At 43.0% G+C, this 22,106-nt stretch overlaps 1 protein-coding gene across 1 annotated transcript in view; it reads right to left on the bottom strand.

Moving 5' to 3' along the window:
* rnf13 (ring finger protein 13) overlaps positions 1–22,106 on the bottom strand; it is a 187,006-nt gene that overhangs the window by 134,693 nt on the left and 30,207 nt on the right. Inside the window, exon 3 of the mRNA XM_048604167.1 lies at positions 10,682–10,807. Within this exon, the coding sequence (XP_048460124.1) occupies positions 10,682–10,807 (126 nt within the window). The remainder of the gene's footprint in view (positions 1–10,681; positions 10,808–22,106) is intronic.

Here is a 22,106-nt window from a genome sequence, read left to right as displayed (position 1 = left end):
CTATGGCCCAGTTAGCAACACTACCTATAATGCACAAGAACATAACAGATTTCAGCTCCCGCAATCCCCCTCCCTTCACAGACTGTTCAGCAGGGCTGCTCTGAAAGGTGGGAAATGGCGTTCCACAGACAAAAATTCTGGGATCACTGTCATTCACTATACATGTCCAAATTTGTTCCTGGCAGTTGCCTTTCCATCGTTTTGCTGTGACGTGGTACCACATAGTGCACGCACTAACTGCACCAACTAGCACTGGCATCAATATACACAGACTTTACATATCTAACATACGCTAAATGAGCTGTGCTCGGTAGTCAGAATAAGGACAACTCCTCATATACAAGTGAAAGTTACCAGTGTGACATTTCCAAGAAATACCAGCAGTCATGCGCCACATTAGTCATTCTACATTACACGAACATACTTACTGACGAATGCTACATTTATGATTGACAATACCACTATTGGAAAGATGATACAATTTGGAAAAGATGTAGAGCATTCACAAGGCTAGAGTTCTTATAGGTTTGGTGTCGAGAGAGCACTCATGTGGGCATAAGGTATTGCAATATGAACCTGAAACCCTGCACAGTGGGTTTTTATTCAAACGTCTAACTGGTATCTGAGCACACAATCATTTTCACAACAGTCATTATTCATTTGTTTTGCACCAGAAATGGTTCTCATTTTATTTCTCACTAAGGAAGAGATGCTTTTAGCTCCAGGTCTGACCTCTGACTCAAGACTACTAACCACGTAGATTCTTAACCAGAAGCTGCTGCATCTTACTGGTTTTCCTGAACCAATATCATCAGCTGCAGGTAGGCAGAAGAAACACCAACACCAACAACAACCACAATCGTGTGTAATAGAGAAACAGCTGTGGACTTCAAAAAATGTGGATGGTGCTAATAGACTAACATTTATTTCTCATCCCCAACTGCCCTGGAGGTGGTGATGATGTTCTACTTGAACCTCTGCAGTCCTTGGGGCAGTCTCTACAACCCTTTCCCCTTTGGCCCTTTGATTGTAGAATTTCAAAAGTTCTAAATAGTATTTTACCTTGAAGAATAATGCCAAGTATTTATGCAACTCCATCTTTTCCTGGTTTCCCATTATTACTTCCCCAGTCTCATTCAGTCGGGGGCTGCTATTCAGTTTAAAGGTGCTGCATTTTGGAAAGGCAATTCAGTGCAGGACTTATACACTTAATGGTAAGGCCCTGGGGAGTTACTGAACAGAGATACCTTGCGCAGGTTCATAGTTCCTTGAAAGTGGAGTTGCAGGTAGAAAGGATACTGAAGGCGGTGTTTGCCCGTTTGTATTCCACAACCCCGCACCACCCACTTCTATCTCCTTCCCAATATCCCCCGACCCAGCACCACCCATTTCTATCTCCTTCCCAAAATCCATTAACTCGACACAGCCCTGTTTGACCTACTGTCTCTGCCTGCTCCTAACTCACTGAACTCATCTCTGCTTACCTCAACTCCGTGCTTTCACCCTTAGACCAGGAACTCCCCACGTACGTTCGGGACACTATCCACGCCCTCCACCTCCTCCAGGACTTTGAATTCCCTGGCACCCAACACCTCATCTACACCATGGACATCCAATTCCTGTGCGCCTGTATCCCCCACAGAACCAACCAGTCCCCCTCCACCGACACCCTCATCTGCTTAACAGAACTTTTACTTCCCCTCAACAACTTTTCCTTTAACTCCTCCCACTTCCAACAAACGAAACGGGTGGCTACAGGCACCTGTATGGGTCTGAGGTACGCATGCCTCTTCATAGGATATGTTAAACAATCCTTCTTCCACTGTCAGACCAGCACCATCCCTCACTTTTTCCTCCACTACATTTACCATTTCGGCACTGCCTTATGTTCCCGTGAGGAGCTTGAACAGTTCAACTTTATTAACACCTTTCACCCCAACCTCAAATTCACCTGGACCATCTCCAATACTTCCCTCCCCTTTCCTGGGGCTCTCCGTCTCCATCACTGGTAACTGTCTCAGCACCAACATCTATTTCAAACCCACCGACTCCCACAGCCACCTTAACTATACCTTTTCTCACCCACCCTCTTGAAAGAATGCGATCCCTTACTCCCAATTCCTCTGCCTCCACCGCATCTGCTCCCAGACGTCCTCCTACAAGGACTGCAACATGCCCCCTCCATTAATTCATAATGCCCTCAACCGCACCTCTTGCATTTCCCGCAGTGCTGCCCTCAAACCCCCTCCCCGCAACAAAAGTAAGGACAGACTCCCCAGTCCTCACATACCACCCCACCAACCTTTGTATCCAGCGCATCATCCTCTGCCACCTGCAATCCAACCTCAGAGATATTTCCCTCCTGACCTCTTATCTGCCTTTCATAGGGACTGTTCACTCCGCGACTCCCTCATCCGCTCCACACTCCCCACCAACCTACCACACCTGGCACCTTTCCCTGCAACCGCAGGAAGGGCTACTCCTGCCCCTACACCTTCTGTCTCACCTGCATCCAAGGCCCCACACAAACTTTCCAGATCCGACAGGGATTCACCTGTCCATCATATCCATTGCTCTCGATGTGGTCTTCCCTACATGGGTGAAGCCAAGCGCAGACGCTGACTGATTCGTGCAGCATCTGCACCCTATAATCATCATCTCCTTCTGGTGGTCAACTATTTTAACTCTTCCTCCCACTCCCTTGGTGACACGTTTATCCTGGGCCTCCTCCAGTGTCACAATGACACCACACACACTGGAGGAACAACACCGCGTATTCCACCTCGGAGCTTACAGCCCAATGGCCTCAACACAGAACTCACCAGTTTCAAAATCTTCCCACCCCCCAACCTCATCCCATGTCCAACCCTCCCTCTCATCCCCACCTCCTTGACCTGACACTACTTGCCCACCTATCCGTCCCACCTTTCCCACTGACCAATCTCCACTACCCCGTACCTGCATCCATCTACCACCATCCCACCTACCTTCCCCCAGCCCCACGTCTCCCATTTATTTTCGAGCTCCCTTCGCCCTCACCAGTTCTAATGAGTGTAAACCCAAAACGTCCGCTTTTGTGCTCCTCTAATGCTGCCTGAGCTGCTGTGTTCCTCCAGCTCCACACTGCATTGACTGACTCCAGAATCTACAGTTCTAGCTACCTCTATAGTATGCTTGCCTTTATTGGGCAGTGCATTGAGTGTCGGAGTTGGGAGGTCATATTGAGGTTGTACAGGATATTAGTCAGTCGACTTTTGGAATACTGTGCGCAATTCTGGTTACCCTGCTATAGGAGAGATGTTGTGAAACTAGGAAGGGTTCAGAAAAGATTTGAGAATGTTGCCAGGGTTGGAGCGTTTGAGGTGCAGGGAGTGGCTGAATAGGCTGGGGCTATTTTCCCTGGAGAATCAAAGGCTAAGGGATAACCTTATAAAAGGTTTATAAAAGGTTTATAAAATCATGAGGGGCACAGATAGGGTAAACAGACAAGGTATTTTCCTCAGGGTGGGGTGAGTCCAAAACGAGAGGGCACAGGTTTAAGGTGAGTGGGGAAAGATACAAAAGGAAGCCAAGGTGCAATGTTTTCACAGGGGGTGGTGCCTGTATGGAATGAGCTGCCAGAGGAAGTGGTGGAGGCTGATACAATGACAACATTTAAAAGGCATCTGGATGGGTATAGGAATAGAAAGGGTTGAGGGATATGGACCAAATGCTGGCAAATGAGACTAGATTAATTTAGCATGTCTGGTCAGCGTGGACAAGTTGGACTGAAGGGTCTGTTTCCGTGCTGTACCTCTAACTCCAAATATATTAAAGTAGTAGAGAGTAAACAAGCTCCTGCTGTCCATTTGATATTACTTGTGTTTACCCTCAGTTTAATTTTTTTGTCATCTTTTGTTGGGTTTTTAAAATTTCTCCAATCCTCTGGGTTAACACTAATCTTTGCCACATTTTATGTATTATTTCAGAGGCAAAAATAGAAATTGCTGGGAAAGCTCTGCAGGTCTAGCAGTATCTTTGGAGAGAAATCAGAGTTAACGTTTCAGGTTGAGTTTCCGTCCTCAGAATGGTCCTGCAGCAGAAGGCGACAACCTGAAACATCCAGGGAACATTCCAGTCTCCCGCGTCAACGTGTACAGGAAACATCTCCAGCCACAGCTCCTGGAAGCTCGAGTTTCAGAGCTGGATCATTGGCTGGGGACACCTTAGAGTATCCGCAAGGCAGAGTTAGCCTTAATAGATTGGAGAGAGTTACTTACAAAGATGACAGTAGATAGGCAATAGCAAACATTCAAGGAACGCATGGGGGTGAGGGCGGGGACTGCAACAACTATTTGTTCCTATCTGGCACAAAAGCAAAATGGGCAAGAGGGCCAATCCATGGCTTGCAAAAGGAAATTAGAGATAGTATCCAATCCAAGGAAGAAGCATTCAGATTGGCCAAGAAAACTAATGTCTGATGATTGGGAGCAGTTTAGAATTCAAAGGACCACGGAATTGATTAAGAAGGGGAAAATGCAGTACGAAAGTAAGCTTGCAGGGAACATGAACACTGACACTAAGTTTTTATAGGCACACGAAAAGAAAGATTGTTCAAGACAAATATAGGTCCCCTACAGACAGAAACAGGAGAATGTACAATAGGGGACAATGAAATGGCTGAACAACCGAATCCATACATTGGTTCTGTCTTCACACGAAAGAGGTCACAGATCAGATACCAGAAATGCTGGCAAATGCAAGATTTAGTAAGAGGGCGATCAATATTAGTAAAGAAATGGTGCTAGCAAAATTGATGGGATTGAAGGCAGATAAATCCCCAATGCCTGATAATCTACATGCCAGAGTACTTTTGAGCCATTTCCTTAATAGTGGATGGATTGGTGGTCATCTTCCAGGATTCTATAAACTCTGGAACAGTCCCTGCAGATTGGAGGGTAGCTAACGTCACTCCAATACTCAGAGAGAGGAATTGTAGATCAGTAAGCCGAACAGTGGTAGTGGGGAAAATTCACAAATCCATTATCAAGGACTCTATACCAGAGCATTTAGAAATCAGTGGCAGGATCAGAGAGTCAGCACAGATTTATGAAGGGGAAACCATGCTTGATAAATCTGTTGGAATGCTATGAAGATGTAACAAGTAGAGTTGACAAGGGGGAGCCAGTTGATGTGGTATATTTGGATTTTCAGAAAGCTTTTGATAAAGTCCCGCATAAGAGATCATTGTGCAAGATTAAAGCGCATGGGATTGGGGGAAGTGTATTCAGATGGATAGAAAACTGGTTGGCAGACAGGAAACAAAGAGTAGGAACTAACGGGTCCTTTTCAAATTTGCAGGCAGTAACTAGGGGTGCCACAGGATCGGTGCTGGGACCCTAGCTATTGACAATATATATTAATGATTTGGATGAGCGAACAAAATGTAACATCTCCAAGTTTGCAGATGATACCAAGTTGGGTGGGAGGCTGAACTGTGATGAGGATGCAGAGATCCTTCAACATGACATGGACAGGTAGGGTGAGGGGGCAAATCAATGGCAGATGCAATATAACTTGGATAAATGTGAGGTTATTCACTTTGGAAGAAAAAGCAAGGCAGCAGATAATTACTTGAATGGCTGTAAATTGGGAGGGTGAGGGGGGGCGTGCGCACAGTGGGACCCGGGTGTCCTTGTGCACCACTGAAGGTAAGCATACAGGTGTAGTAGGCGGTAAAAGAAGATCTCATGGTATGTTGGCCTTCATTGCAAGAGGTTTTGAGTACAGGAGCAGGGCTATGTTGTTGCAGTTATACAGGGCCTTGGTAAGGCCACACCGAGGAATATCGTGCGCAGTTTTTGTCTCCTTTTCTGAGGGGGATGCTCTTAGCGAGTGCAGCAAAGGTTTACCTGGCTGATTCCAGGGATGGCAGGACCGATGTAGGAGGCGAGTGACTAGGTTAGGATGGAGTTGGTTGGCTGGAGATGGGAGTTGGTGGGGGCTGGTGTGGAATCTCAAAACTTTCAGAACTCAAACAGGACGAGACAGGTTTTATGCAGGGAAGATGTTCCCGATGGTCAGTGTGTTCAGAACTAGGGATAACCGTCTGAGGATTCGGGGTGGACCGTTTAGGACAGAGATGAGGAGACATTTTTTCATCCAAACAGCAGTGAGCCTGTGGGATTTGTTACCACAGGAAGTCGTTGATGCCAAAAACATTGAATGCATTCAAGAGATGACTAAATATAGCACTTGGAGCAAATGGGATCAAAGGTAATAAGGAGAAAGTGGGATTAGGTTATTAAGCCAGGATCGAGATGAATGGCTGAGCAGGCTTGAAGGGCCAAATGGCCTCCTCCTGCTCCAATCTTGTATGTTTGATTTCTCACCACAGATGTTGCCCGACTTGCTGAGCTTTTCCAGCAATCTCTATTTTTGTCTCCAATTTACAGCATCCGTAGTCATTTGTCATTTCTGTTTTATTTCTTTCAATTCCTTGGTTAACCATGTTTGGCTTATCCCCTTCCTTGAATATTTCCCTTACTAGGACCTCTTTGCTCTAAGCCAATAACTATTTTCTTGAACAACTGCCATTGCTCCTCAACCATTTGCTGCTAAACTCTTTTCCCACTAAACTCTTTTCCCAATCAAGACAGTTCTTGTCTCATTCCTTTGTAATTACATTTTTGTTTAGCAGAGTTTCTGACTCAAGTTTCTCCTGCAAACTAAACACTAAATTCTACATTATGTCACTGTTTCCTGACGGAAATCGTTTACTGAGATCATTTATTAAAGCTCCCTTATTACACATCAAGGCCCAGGATATCCTAATTCCTTGTTGGATCCAAAACATTGTTCTTGGATACTGTCCCAAACACACTAAATGCTTCCTTGTGGCTACCTTTGCCAATCTAACATTCCCCAATCTAGAAAATTGAAAATCACTAATAATTTTTAAAACAAGAGACAACAAGGTGCAGAGCTGGATGAACACAGCAGGCTGCACCTTGTTGTCTCGGATTCTCCAGCATCTGCAGTTCCTACTATGAGTAATTTTTAAAAATTGCTTTTCTTTTAAAAAAAAAGCCTTTGTTATCTCACAATGCCTTCTATGTCCACTGTACATATAACTTTTAGGAGGATTATACACTACTCCCTACAATGTCATCTTCACCTTGTTATTCTTTACTTCCACCCACATAAATTCGCCATTTTCTAAACCAAGATAATATCTTGCTATTGTGCTGACTCCATCCTTTACTAATAAAGCTACTCCATCACCCTTTTCAAAAGTCATATACTCTTGATTGTTCAGTCCCCAGGTTATCCCTTTGTAAACACATTTCTGTAATGGCCAGAAAATGATGTATATTAACCCCTTTGTGCCATTAGTTTATTTTGCACTTGAATCCATGCATTCAGAAAGTGACTTTAATTTGGCCTTTTTCCCAGCCTTTTGACTCTTGTTTTTCAAATTTTGGACACTGCCCTTTTTTGTCCCTCAGTACATATTACCACCCAATTAGGTGCCTCAATGCTGCCATGTCCTTTTGCTTTGTAGGCCTACAATTCCTCTCTCCCAAATTATTCCCCCATTCCATCTAGTTAGTTTAAAGCCACTTCTAAAGCCCTTGTTATGCTATTTACCAGGTCACTTATCCCAGGTCATTTCAAGAAAAGCCCATCACACCAAAATCCTTCTGCCCAGTACTGATGTTAATTCCCAATGAACTGGTACCTATTCCATCAATTGCGGAGGTAAACATTTCACTCCTTTATTTACCCTCTGGATGTTTGTCAGAGGCTCAGGTAGTAAGCCAGAAATTACCACCTCGGAGGTCCCGATTTTTAAATGTAGATCAAAACAGTTCAAAGTCTTTCACCAGAACCTTCTAGTTCTATCAATGTGGATGACAACTGGATTCCTCCCCTCCGAGATCTTATCTAGCCCCGAGGACGTGTCCTTAACCCCAGACCAGCAGACAATACAGCCTTTGGGACTCCTGCTCACAGTTTTAGAAAACTGTATCTACGCTCCTAATTATATTGCCCTGCATCATTACTACATTCCCGTTTCTTCCTTCACTCTGCAATTTGAGTGGCTCAGTGGATCACAATGCTGTCATCAGCTTGCTCATTCTTCCTGCAGTCACCACTCATGTTTGCACAACTTGCAGGAGCCTTAAACTTCTGGCCAACAGTAAGGGCTAAGGCTCCTCAAATGCAACACCCTAGGTCCCCCACACCAGCCTCACTTGTGGTCAGACTCTCCTGTCCAAAACGTGAACCACCTAGTCAAAGGGGTGCGACCACACTCTGGAACTAAGTGTCCAGGTCTGCTTCCCTTCCTCATGTGACATGCCTGCAGCTTGGACTCCACCTCCAAATTTAGGCCCAACATTCCTCAAGCTGCAAACACTTCTTTGAGCTGGAGGCGGCAAGGTCATTAATGAAACAGCTGAAGATAGTTAGGCTTGGCATACTACCCTCAAGAATCCTGCAATGATGCCTTTGGTCTGAGATGAATGACCTCTAGAACCTAAACCATCTTCATTTATCCTTGGCATTACTTCAACCAGCAGAGAATTCTCTCAATACCTGCTTCAATTCAGATTGACTTGACTTTGGTTTCGCTAGGGCTTCTTGATATTAGGTCAAATGCTGCCAGCAGTTACTCTCACCTCACCTCTGGAGTTCAACTATTTTGTCAAAGATGATGTCGGGGGAGTGGAGTACATTTGTCCCTCTCAAATAAGGATATTTTTATTTGTCACAGCTCCAATATGACTTCCAACTATTCCAAATCACAACGTTGTCACATATGCTACTGTGAATATTTAACTTTTATTTTTGGAAAAAAAGAGATGCTGTGCAAGATTTTATCACTCTTCAGTAAAGCAGACAAGTTCTCTGGCTCAATTTTCATTAGTCAGTAGCACATTCAAATTAAGGAAAGGAATTCCTTTGAAAAATTCAACATGACTTGAGTAGCCAGCATTTCTTTTAATTCAAAAAAAGTTTATTCGTGAAAAAAATCTTTGTATATATACACATTGACACAAAGACAGTTTGGTTCTGCACAGGTGCAAAAACATTAGACTTTGACTCTATCCAAAACACCAAAGACCTCTCTTACACATACAATACGAATTATTTATTTATTTCGGGCACTGGGAGGGTCTGATAACTGAACAGACACCTCTTTACCTTCAGCAAGGCGGCCTCAAACAGTGGTCTTTCCCCACTGCATCTTGGTAGTGGCTGCCCCAAGATTTAGCACATCTCTCAACACAATCCTGGACCTTGAATATGCTAGTTTGCAGCACTCAGTCAGGGTCAACTCCTTGTTCTGGAAGGCCAACAAGATTTGGGTAGACCAAAGAGTGTCTTTCACAGGTTTGATGGTGCTCCAGGTGCAGTTGATGTTTGTTTGTGTGCTTACTAGGGAAAAGACCATAGAGCACAGGGTCCCCCTTCATGGAGCTGCTCGGGATGAGCCACAAAAAATCACTGCATCTTCCTCGAGTCTTTCTTTTCAAAGGTATATTCCAGAAGGAGATGATGACAGTCTTGACCATCCAGTAACCACTTTGAGGGCAGTGTGCATTGGCGCAGGCTGATCAGACATGCATAAAGGTTCTCGCAGGTAGTGGCCCATTCACAAATCAGCCAAGTAATGTCTTGGTGCTTCTTGGAAAGTTCTGGCGATGAGACATTCTGCCAAATGACTAAGTCTGCTCAGGGAACCATGTGGCAGCCACACTCTCCCTTTCCCTCAGGGTCTTGAGGATATATGTTGACCACTTCTTGATGGAAGTGTGGTCATAAGGTGCTCTTCTTTGCAAATTTCTCTACAAAGGACAGGTGATATGGAACAGTCCAATTACTTGGAACTTTCCTGGCAGTGAGGCCAGTCCCATCCTTTGCAACACCAGGGACAGGTAGAACCTGTGGGGAGGCAATGGCCTAGTAGTATTATCGCTCGACTGTTAATCCAGAGACCTAGGTAATATCCTGTGGACCTGGGTTCGAATCCCGCCACAGCAGATGGTGGAATTTGATACCAAGTAAAATCTGGAATTAAGAATCTAATGACCATGAATCCATTACAGATTGTTGAAAAAAACCAATCTAATTCACCAATGTCCTTTAGGGAAGGAAACTGCCATCCTCACCTGGTCTGGCCTACATGTGAATCCAGACCCACAGCAATGTGGTTGACTCTGAACTGTCCTCTGGGCAATTAAGGATGGGCAATAAATGCCACCTAGCTAGCAATCCCCTCATCGTTTGCATACTGCTGGTCTACACAGCTTGATGCAGCCACATACAAAAGGTGGCCATCGGGACAGGGTAACACTGGGTATGTTCTTACCCCGCCCTGCCTATCGAGGCACCTATTTGTACACCTGCAGACCCGGTCTACCTTTGGCTTCCAGAAGAAATGGAAGATTGCTTGGATGACTGAACCAGCATCTGAGCAACCAGCTGAATAAGCTTAAGAGCTAAGCCACTTTTATAATAGTCTTGCAACATTGGAAGCACTTGGGCTGATAGTGTTGGTCACATTATTTGTTACACTGACTGCACAGAAGGTCCTGTGTATTAATCACAAATTAATTCAAATTAGAAACATTCAAGGCTACTGCTACAAATATTTATGAATATTTAAACTAGTTCAATTTAATTTGTGACTTACCTTAATATCAAAATTGCAGTCAAACCTTCTAATCAGAACAATGAAGTTGTTTGAAGAATTGTCTGTCGTAGGTGGAGAAATGATTGGTTCACAAGCATTTTTTGGTCTTGAATATACAAGGAAACCCTGTAAATAAACATATGGAAAAAAGTTACATGTTCATCAATCAAGATCCACATATTAACAAACAGATCACAAAACTGTTATGCAGGAGCCATTTGGCCCACTGGGTCTGCCTTGGCTCTGAGTATTTTAACTTCGTGCAAATCTCCCGCCTTTCTCATAACCCAGCACATTGTCAATAGCAACAATCATCCAATGCCCTCTTGAATGCCTCAGTTGAAATTCCCTCCATCACACTTGAAGGCAACTCATTCCATGCCCTAACTACTTGCTGAGTGAAGGAAGGTTTTCCTCATCTCATTTGCTTCTTTTGCAAAGAACTTAAAGTGTGCACCCCCAGTACTCTATCCATTTTTCAGTGGGAACGTTTCTCTTTATCCAGTCTGTCCACGTCCCTCATGACTTCCAAAAGGTTTTAAAATCGCCTCTAGCCTCCTCCTTTCCAAGGGAAATGGTATTTGTGTCTCATTTATCCTCATAACTGAAAGGTTTCAACCCTGGGAGCATACTTGTAAACCTCTTCTGCATTAACCAATACTTGCCATACAACAGTTGGCTACTCTGAACCGTACACAATACTCACGTTGAGGTCTTACAATGTCTTACACAAGTTTTTCATAACTTCCCTGCTCTTGTACTCTATGCCCTTATTTACAAAGCCTAAAACACTACACTTAATTAAAACCTCTACTTGTCCTGCTTTCTTTGGTGACTTGTGCACATGTACAGGCCCCGCTGCTCTTGCACACCCTTTAGTACAGCACCCTTTATTTTATTCGGTCTCTCCATGTTCTTTGATTTTAATGCTGAGCCAAAGTAAAGTTAAGTTGACGTTACTTTTATAAATTACATTCATGACAATGTTTCATCCTCCCCTTCCCTCCTGCTGTCTTGAATCTGTTGAATTACAGTACACTTCCACGTGTGATGGCCCTTCACTGAAATACTTCCGAACAAGACAGACCATGAGACCTAGGAAGAGAAGATGGCCATGTAGCTCAAGTGCGTTCTGCCATTCAGTGAGATCATGATTGGATGTAATAATCCTCAACTCTACTTTCCTGCCCTACCGCCATAATCCTTGAACATGGGCAAATACCATGGCAGCAGGATACACAAAATCAAATATACATACATTTTCTAATCATGGCCGGTGATTACTAAACCCATAGTTCAAAGAAATGAAGGAAACAAAATTAAGGTCAAAGATCTCCACTACTGTAGGGTTTCCTGTTGTCATTGGAGTCTGTTGTACATAAATTGGATAATTATTGCTATTAGTCAATAAACTTAAATATTGTTGTATATTTGGATGTCAGAAGGCTAACTAAATCATCATTTGCTTTTCCCTGTCCATGAATTGCTATTGAAAATTGTAGACATTTTTGAATATGGTCAGAGAAAACAAACGGAGTAACCAAGAAAGGAAATTATCCAAGTTGAGATGATTGAAACTGTATAAAACTGTTGTGGTTTGTTCTTTACTCTTCAAGTCCAATCTCTCTATAATACAAGCCACCATACCAGTTGCTGTTCCTGCATTGTATTGTTGTGCATGCAGGACAGCCAAAGGTCCTATCATTGCACGAAAAAAATCTCAAGACACTTTACAGTGGATCACCTAAGTCATTGATAAGTATCAAAAAGCTGAAGCCCATGCACTTATCCTTGTGGACCTCATTAGTGACTGTTGGATAATGCAATCAGTACATGAAGGATAGGTTGCGTCCATCAGGATATAAAAAGGTCAGTTTCTGGGAGAAGCTGACCCAGTCTGTTGTCTCCAATAGTGTAACAAAATGCTTCAGCAGCAATGTGTACTTACTGAGCTTCCTGTGAGATATCAAGCTATTGTCTATCTCAAACATAATACAACTAGCTTTCAAGTATTATCATAGAATCCCTACAGTGTGGAAACAGGCCCTTCAACCCAACAAGTCCACACTGACCCTTGGAGCATCCCACCCAGACCCATCCCCATATAACCCACCTAACCTACAGACCCCTGAACACTACGGGCAATTTAGCTTAGCCAATCCAGCTAACCTGCACATCTTTGGACTGTGGGAGGAAACCAATGCAGACACGGGGAGAATGTGCAAACTCCACACAGACAGACAGAGACAGTCACCCAAGGGTGGAACTGAACCCAGGTCCCTGGCGCTGTGAGGCAGCAGTGCTAACCACTGAGCCATCGTGCCACCCACATATGAAATAAGCCTATTTTTAATTAAGATTGTGCTCACTTTCTGATAAAGACTGTGGCATTCTTCCCCAGTTGGTAGGAGGAACTGAGAATACCATCAATAAGGAAAATGATGGCAATGAATCTACCCAAGGCTACCTACACTATCCACTGGGTGCTTCCAGTCAACATTTACAGACTTATAGCCTATTTAAACCAATCTTTAATCCATGCTCGTACATTCTCCCCAATCCCAAGAACTCTAATTTTGTGTAGTAACCTTTTGTGATGGCAGGTGTGAAAATCCCTTGACAATAAATCCTCTACATTTGCAATATCCACTCTGCTAGTTATAACCTCAAAAGGAAATTGGCGAAATACTATTTCCTTGTTGACTCAAAATTATAGATGTGACGTGGAGATGCTGGTATCGGACTGGGGTGGACAAAGTCAGAAGTCACATGACAGTACGTTATAGTCCAACAGGTTTATTCAAAATCACAAGCTTTCAGAGCACTGCTTCTTCATCAGGTGAAGTGACGAAGCAGCAGTGTTCCAAAAACTTATGATTTCAAATAAACCTGTTGGACTATAACTTAGTGTCGTGTGACTTCATAATTATAGTCAGAGTCACACAGGATGGAAACAGACCCTTCAGTCTAACTTGTTCACGCCAACCATGTTCCCAAACTAAACTAGCCCCATATCTCTCCAACCTTTTCCTATTCATGAAGTTATCCAAATGTCTTAAACATTTTAACTGCATCTGCACCCACCATTTTCTCTGGCAGTTCATTTCTACACAAGAACCATTAAAAAAGTTGCCCCCACGTCCTTTTTGAATCTGTCTCCTCTCACCTTACAAATGTTTTGAACTCCCCCCACCCTAGGTAAAAGACCCTTGTCATCCACCTTCTCTATGTCCCTCATGATTTAATATACCTCAATAAGGTCACCCCTCAACCTCCTACACTCCAGCGTCAGTCTGTCCGATCTATTTTTATATCTCAAATCCTCCATTCCCAGCAACATCTTGGTAAATCCTTTCTGAACCCTCTCCATTTAAATGATATCCTTCCTATAAAGGGCCATCAGAACTGCACACAGTACTCCAGAAGAGGCCTCACCAATGACCTGAACAACCTCAACTTGACATCCCAACTCCTATACTCAAAAGGAGTGAGCAGTGGAGGGAAGAGTGCTAAATGCCTTCTTAACCACCATGTGATATAAATTTGCAAAGAATTGTGTACCTGAAACCCCAGGTCTCTCTGTTCGACACAACTACCCAAGGGCCCTACCATCAATTGTATAAGCTCTGTCCTTGTTTGTATTACCAAAATGCGATACCTCACATTTATCAAAATTAAACTCCATCTACCACTCCTCATCCCATTGGCCCAAATGATCAAGATCTCTTTACAATCTTAGATAACCTTCATCACTATCCACTACACCAACATTGGTGCTGTCTGCGAACTTACTAACCATGCCTCCTATATTCTCATCTAAAACATTTTATATAAAATGATAAGCAAAAGTGGACCCAGTACCAATCCTTACAACACACTGCTGGTCACAGCCTCCAGTATGAAAAACAACCCTCCAACATCCCATCTCCTTCCATAAACAGAATTCTGTATCCAATTAGCAAGCACACCCTGAATCCCATGTGATCCAACTTTACTAATTAGTCTACCATGCAGAAATGAGTGACAATGTGCCGTGCCACCACACCCCTAAATGACAGATTCTAATTTTAACCTTTGAGAGGCATCACTTCTTCAATTCACACTTAGCATTAAAAAGGCAATAAGTTTCCTCTTTGTACTTCCATACCATAATTGAGCAACGTTCATGGATATTTAAATACTTTTGTTCCACATAGCACCAAACAGTGGACAAAATGTGTGCTAAACTCAGAAGGTCCCATTCAGAAACTCCATTTTACACCTAGGTGTAAAACATTCCGTTTGAAAACATTCTTTCCAAGACTACTGCATTTCGGCTAAGGGATACACTTGTTTATAAAATAACTTCAAACAGACAGTACCTAATCTTCAGACTTTATTTGGCGATAACAGGACAGAGTGTAAACTTGTGGTGACTGTAACGTGATTCGTCTAATAATGTTCCTACAATCTGACACCTGCAAGCAATAACAATTGTTCGCAGATGAAAAGAGTTAGGGGTCTTGTGGCGTAGTGGTAATATCCTTGTAGGCCAGGAGGCTTGGGTTCAAGTCCCACCTACTCCAGAGACATTACAAATCACATCTCTGAACAGTTTGGATTAGAAGACTCCTTAGTGTCCTTACCTCTGAGCAAGGAGACCCTGGTTCAGGTCCCACTTGCCAGAGGGGCCAGAACTTCTCTGAACAGGCTGATTACAAAATATTTGCAGTGGTAATATCTCTACCTCGAGGCCAGTGTTTAAATCTTACCTCCTCCAGATATGTCATATCTGATCAGGTTGATTAAAATATCTAGGCGACAATAGTAAGCAGAAAATGTCAGCTTCATTTGTACAATAACCAACTGCTGTGGCACAGAAGGATACTTCATGCATAGAATGTGACTTTCAACATTTAGTGGACGGAGTGGATGCTGCTAACTTCTCAGAATTCATGAGTCTGTGTACCAGTTTTGGCATGGAAACTAGAGGTATTCAAGGCAAGATTTAGGTTGCAGCCTGAAGTGGAATAGTACCCCTTTTGCGGCTAGTGGACCATCTGCTTTTGGATGGGGATTAGTTGTTGACAAGAATCTGTTTCACTACCACTATTCCCACCTGTATTCAGAAGGCTTGGATGACTTTTAATTAATATGTCAGTCTCCTCCTAACTTTGATGCATGCCCATTTTCCTTGTACCTCTCAATGGTGTTATTAAGAATAGCATTATGTTAAGCAACCCTTGAAAATGTATTGTACTCTTAATATCCCTCCGTGATCCACTGGATCAAAGTTGGCCTGGACCATTAAATACAGTCTTAAGAGCAAATTTAATTTTGGGTCGGTACTTGTATCCAGGACGAGAATGCTTAATTTAAACAGAACAGAAAGGAAAAGATCAGAGCAATTAAAAGCACAGATCAGCAAGAGATCATTCAGTGAATATTAAACCTTTATCTTACACTAAATGAGATTATAAACAAAAAAAAAAAGGGCTATGTAGTTAAGAAGTAACTATAGTTTTCAATTGGGTGACCTTTCTCCCAGCAATCTATTTAATCTGTGATGTCTCAATTCTTGGCACTGCCCAATGGCAAGGTCTGACCAGCTTACGCTAATCATGTGATTACAAAAAAGCAGATAAGACTCACTACAATCATAAAGTATTATAGACACAGTAGGACAGTACACTGGCCCACAATTTTCTGATTTATAAATTACATCAGACATTGGTGTTCACTTCAAAACAGCCTTCGAATACTTTTGAACAGGCCTGTCAAAAAGTTTCAAATAATTTTGACCATCTTATTTGCAAGTTAATAAGTGACTGTATTGACAGCTTAAAATCATATCCTGCAAGTTATATGCCACAATTGCCAACTTTAACAGGCAGGCACAATTGTAGACCTAGCAGTTTTGTCAGAATTAAGTCGACGCAAATTCTCAGCTGGGCTGCTATTCATTAAATAGGGCTGTTTTGAAGCTAACCAGACAATATCTTCCTCTCAACAACACAGCTACCTGGACTATACATCCTCACTCTACTTCCTGTAAAAACACTCCATCCCATTCTCTCAGTTCCTCTGTCTCCGTCGTATATGTTCAGATGAGGCCAACTTCGACAAGGGAGCCTCCGAAATGTCCACCTTCCTCAACCAAGGATTCCCCAGCACAGTTATCGATAGAGCCCTCAATCGGATTTGACCCATCTCCCGCACTTCCGCCCTCACCCCCTCTCTTCCCTCCCGCAACAGCAACAGGGCTCCCCTTGTCCTTACCTACCTTCCCACCAGCATCCACATCCAGAAGATCACCAGCCACCATTTCTACCACGTCCAACGAGATGCCACAACCAGACACATATTCCCCTCCCCTCCCTTGTCCACCTTCCGCAGGAACCATTCCCTCCAGGACACCTTAGTCCACATTTCCTTCATCCCCAACACTCCACCTTCCCCTGTAACTGGTGAAGGTGCAACACCTGCCCATTTACCTTCCTCCGTCCCCAGTGTCCAAGGGCCCAAACATACCTGCACTTCCCAGAATCTAGTCTACTGCATTCGCTGCTCACAACGTGCTCCCCTCTACATTGGGGAAATGAAGTGTAGACTGGGTGACCGCTTCACAGAACATCTACGTTCTGCTCGCAAAAAAAGACCGTTGCCTGCCAGTTTAACACGCCACCCTGTTTCCTGGCCAACATCCGTCTTTGGCTTGTTGCAGTGTTCCAGCAAAGCTCATCGCAAGCTGGAAGAACACCTCATTTTCCACTTGGGACTCGGGACTCAATATCAAGTTCAATAATTTTAGGGCCTAAACTCTCCCATATTGCAGCCCCCCACCCCACACATCAGGCCTTGTCATCACATAGCCTGCCATTACACACCACCTGTTGTTAGTCCCCATTTACAACCATTTGCCCTCCCAGCCTGATAGTTATCAACTCCTTTGTCTGTCCAACTGTTCTTCTCTATAGGCTCTATCCTATGGTTTACACCCATCCCCATCCCTATTTTTTGCATATAAACTGATGTTTTCCTAGCTACCATCAGTTCTGAGGAAGGGTCACTCGACCTGAAATGTTGTTAACTGATTTTTTCTTCAGAGATGCCAGACCTGCTGAGCTTTACCAGCAACTTTTTGTTCCTGATTTACAGCAGCCACAGTTCTTTCGGTTTTTATTTGGTTAATGCCTTCCTCGCAACTGATCCAAATTTGGACACAAATAAATCAGCTCTTTAACTTTTAATGAGGGGTAAAAGGAAACATTGAAAATCAGACCACAATGTAGTGAAGCAGCCCCAAACACATCCCTTTGACTTTACTTGTACATTGCACAAATGAGGCAAATAAGGTTTTAAAACAAGTACAGTACCAAATCAACTCAACTTGTGTAGTTTGTTCAACAGTTTGAGAAAATTCCATAAACACAGCATAAAAAGTATAGATACTGAACCAAAGACAGATACCAACAGAAATGACAATACCTTAAAAGGGGACAGACAGACATGGGGAAATCTGAAAATGCGCAAGATTTCTAGAGTCTTGGACTTATAAAACTGAATCAACCACTAATATTGAGCAAAAGGGAGACACACAAGTCAGAGTAATAATATCATGATGATCAGAAGGATTTAAAATATGGTCAGACATCAGGTACAGCATGACAAAACCATTAAAAATGGAGGCGACTGCAATGAAAGTAACTTAACACTACCGTGTTATTCACAAAAGGAACACAACTGCATAAACGTAAACAAAAATTTTCAGAAAGATCACCTCACAAACGTTGATCACATGAAAATGCTCACTGATGTTTGCAGAGTAGATTATGAGAGGTGCCACTGCATGCACAAATATATTCTTACAAACGTTATTGACTTTGAAAAGCCACACAATCTAGCCAAGGTCATTATTCATGACAGTTCTTTTTACAAAATTGATTTGTTTCTTGCATTGTAACAGATTCTGAAGATTGTAAAGAGGATGCTCCTTACAGATTTACCATATGGGGACCACCGAGCCTCTAGCCAGCAGCATTCCCACCACAAAAACTCAACCGATGTTGGGAACTCTCTGGGTCAGACCCTCAGTCGGCATCACTTTTACATGTACATGCAAACGTTTCATTTCCTTGACAGGAGTACTAAATACATTTTCCACTTTAATATTTATTTGTAATTAAAAATGCACATTCAACTAACAATCCACGTTCCAACAATTCAGGAAAGATTGCCAAAGTCTAAGTTGTGTTAAAACCTCCAGATGTACTAGGTCTGTTAGGTCACACTATAATCAAAAAGGTTGTTCCCACAGACCGTTGCAGCCAGTCTTTAGTAAAATATCTGTATAATCTAAAATAATTACCCCAAAAACAGAATATTTAGTTTCCTCAAATGATGACCTAACTCAACTACACAGCAGTGTGTACTAGAACACTGGAGAGATTGACTAAAAAAAGTGCAGGGGGAGGACCATGTTTGTGGTTTAATTAAAAAGCAGTCGATAGGTTGCAATATAGTGGAGGGATGGAACATCAAGAGAAAACATTTACCAGGAATGGAAGGTTTGAGTTATAAGGGTAGACTGGGACTTTTTTCACTGGAGCATAGGAGGTGGAGGGGTGACTTTATAGAGGTTTACATAATCATGAGGGGCACAGATAAGGTGAATGACACGAGTCTTTTTCCTCAGGGGAATATTTTTAAGTTGAGGTGAACGACTTAGAGACAGACGTGAGGGGTAATTTTCTTTTAAAACCAGTGCGGTTTGAGTGGAATGAACCGCCAGTAGTGGTGAATGCAGGTACAGTTATAACATTTAAGAGACATTTGGACAAGTACACGTACGGGAAAAGTTTGGTGGGATATGGGCCAGGCAAGCGAGATTAAGGCAGTCACCGAGATTAATTTAATAGGGACTAGTTAGACCAAAGAGTCAGTTTCCATGCTGTACGACTGTGTACCACATCATATAGGTTAGTGCAACCGAGAAGACAGCCAGAGAATTAAGCTCAATTCCTTAACAGTAGCCCCCCTCCCATCCAACAGAAATTCTACTAACGGTTTTTGCCTTCCTCTCTCCCCAAACCACTCACCCAAAATTCTTTTCAGACTCATTTAAATATCAGATGGATTTTAAAGATTTAATAATGATTGACGTAACATTCATAGCTAAGTAAATTGCTAGTAACTCAATGAATCTTGAATAGTATGAATTCTGTTGCACAGCATACTTAATTTAGAACGTCAGGCAAGATTTAAAGTCAAGTGAGAGATTCTTCAACATGATTTCATTGGACCACAGACTGGGATGGTTGGACTCAGTTTGCTTTTGTTCTGAAATGGATAAAATACTTGAAATAGGTTTCTAAAAAGGTAATACTGAAGCATATTTGAGACCGTGTGGCAATCTCAGAAGCAGAAACCGATCGAAAATGTACAAGTATGACATGCTTTTGATAGTTTACTAAAGGAGTCCTCAAAAGATAGCAAGAACTGCAGATCCCGGAGTCAGAGACAAGTGTGGAGCTGGAGGAACACAGCAAGCCACGCAGCAGAGGAGCAGGAAAGTTGACATTTCAGGTTGGGACATTTTTTCAGAAATGGGGAGGGAAAAGGGAGCTGGAAAATAAAGAGGAGGGCTAGGGCTGGGGAAGGTAGGTGGGATGGTGATAGGGGAGTGCAAGTAGGGAGTGGTGGGGATTGGTGAAGCAGATAGGTGGGAGAGAAGATGGACCGGTTGTGTCAGGTCAAGGAGGCTGGGATGAGGGAGGCTTGGACATGGGATGAGGCCAGGGGTGGGGAGATTTTAAAACTGGTAAATTCCATGTTCAGGCCATCGAGCTATAGGCTCCCAAGGCAGAATGAGGTGTTGCTCCTCCAGTTTGCGGGTGGTGTCATCGTGACACCAGAGGCCGCCCAGGATGGATGTCACATAGGGAGTGGGAGGGGGAGTTAAAATGGATGACGACCGGAAGGTGTTGTTGTTTGTCTTGTATGGAGTGCAGAGCTCTACAAAACCGTCCGAGTCTATGTTTGGTCTCACCGATGTAGGGGAGGCCCCATCGGGAGCAACGGATACAGTAGACCAAGTTGACAGATGTGCAGGTGAACCTGTCCAATATCGAATGTTTGTTTTGTGCCTTGAATGGAGGTGAAGGCAGAGGTATAGAGGCAGTTGTAGCACTTCCTGCAATTGCAGGGAAAGGTGCTGGGATTAGTGGGGTGTGGAGCGAACCCTGTGAAAGGCAGCCAAGGGTGGGAAGGGAAATCTCTTCGGTTGCAGGATCCTCAATCAACATGTAGTTGAGGTCCAAAAACAAAAATCACTTGTTATGCAAAACAGTGCTATTTGTAATGTATACTCCATAGAAACCCACGTAAATGTGGTTTATTACTCCAAGAACATAAAGTACAGAATACAAGTACAATGTTAATATAAACACTAAACAGAAGTGAAGAGAGCAAAAAGAATATATTTTAACAAAAAACAAATATAGCTAGGAAAACTGGGCTGGTTTGGCAGCATCTGTGGTGAGAAAGCAGAGTTAATATTTCAGATCCAATGACCCTTCTTCAGAACATAACCAAATGGAATGGAACAGTTCTGACGTGTGTGTGGGTCACCGGATCCAAAACATTAATTCTGCTTTCTCTCCACAAATACTGTCAGACCTGCCGAGTTTTCCCGGGTTTATCTGTTTCTGTTTCCGATTTCCAACATCTGCAGTTCTTTGGTGTTATTGTAGAATGTCAGTTAAGAGATCAGCAAGCTAAAGCATTTCACACACCATGTCCGCAAAGATGTCATAATTTAAAAATTTACCTGCTAATCACTTTGGTTGCATACCCACCAGGCAAAAGGAACATGTTCCTGCAGAGACTGTTTGGATTTGATTAATAGCTTCGTACTCTGGTATTATCTATCAGATGGAACCGGAGACTTTGACATATTACAGCAGTGTTGCACAGCTCCAGGCAAACAATGGAACTAGTCTTTCTTGCATAAAAGCTTTGATTAGTTGTTTAAAATATTGCAGAAAACTGATAACGTTTCTGACCTTGTACTGTTTTATAGCAGATTTTAGCAAGTTAATGTGAATCTTGGATTTAGCTCTGTTAATTACAATTTATTGGTTAACCAGGTTTGCAAATGCACCTCAAAACAGTTGCAGAGCAATACTTGTACAAGAGGTGCAGAGATCCAGAGCAAAAATTTCCACTCAAAAGTAATGGTTTGCTCTTTAGTAGAGTATGCTATTTCACCAGTTACATTGTAGTTTTATCCACGAGTTGAAGACACTGGATACAGCAAAGGCTATGAGTCCTGACATCATTCCAGCAATGTGCAGGGCTGGATGAACACAGCAGGCCAAGCAGCATCATAGGAGCAGAGAGGCTGACGTTTCGGGCCTAGACCCTTCATCAGAAAAGGGGGAGGGGA

This window comes from Rhincodon typus, chromosome 13 (genome assembly GCF_021869965.1).
Source record: "Rhincodon typus isolate 14 chromosome 13, sRhiTyp1.1, whole genome shotgun sequence".
Classification (NCBI taxonomy): domain Eukaryota; kingdom Metazoa; phylum Chordata; class Chondrichthyes; order Orectolobiformes; family Rhincodontidae; genus Rhincodon; species Rhincodon typus.
The sequence above is the reverse complement of the archived record's forward strand: the minus strand, read 5'-3'. Positions and strand labels throughout refer to the sequence as shown.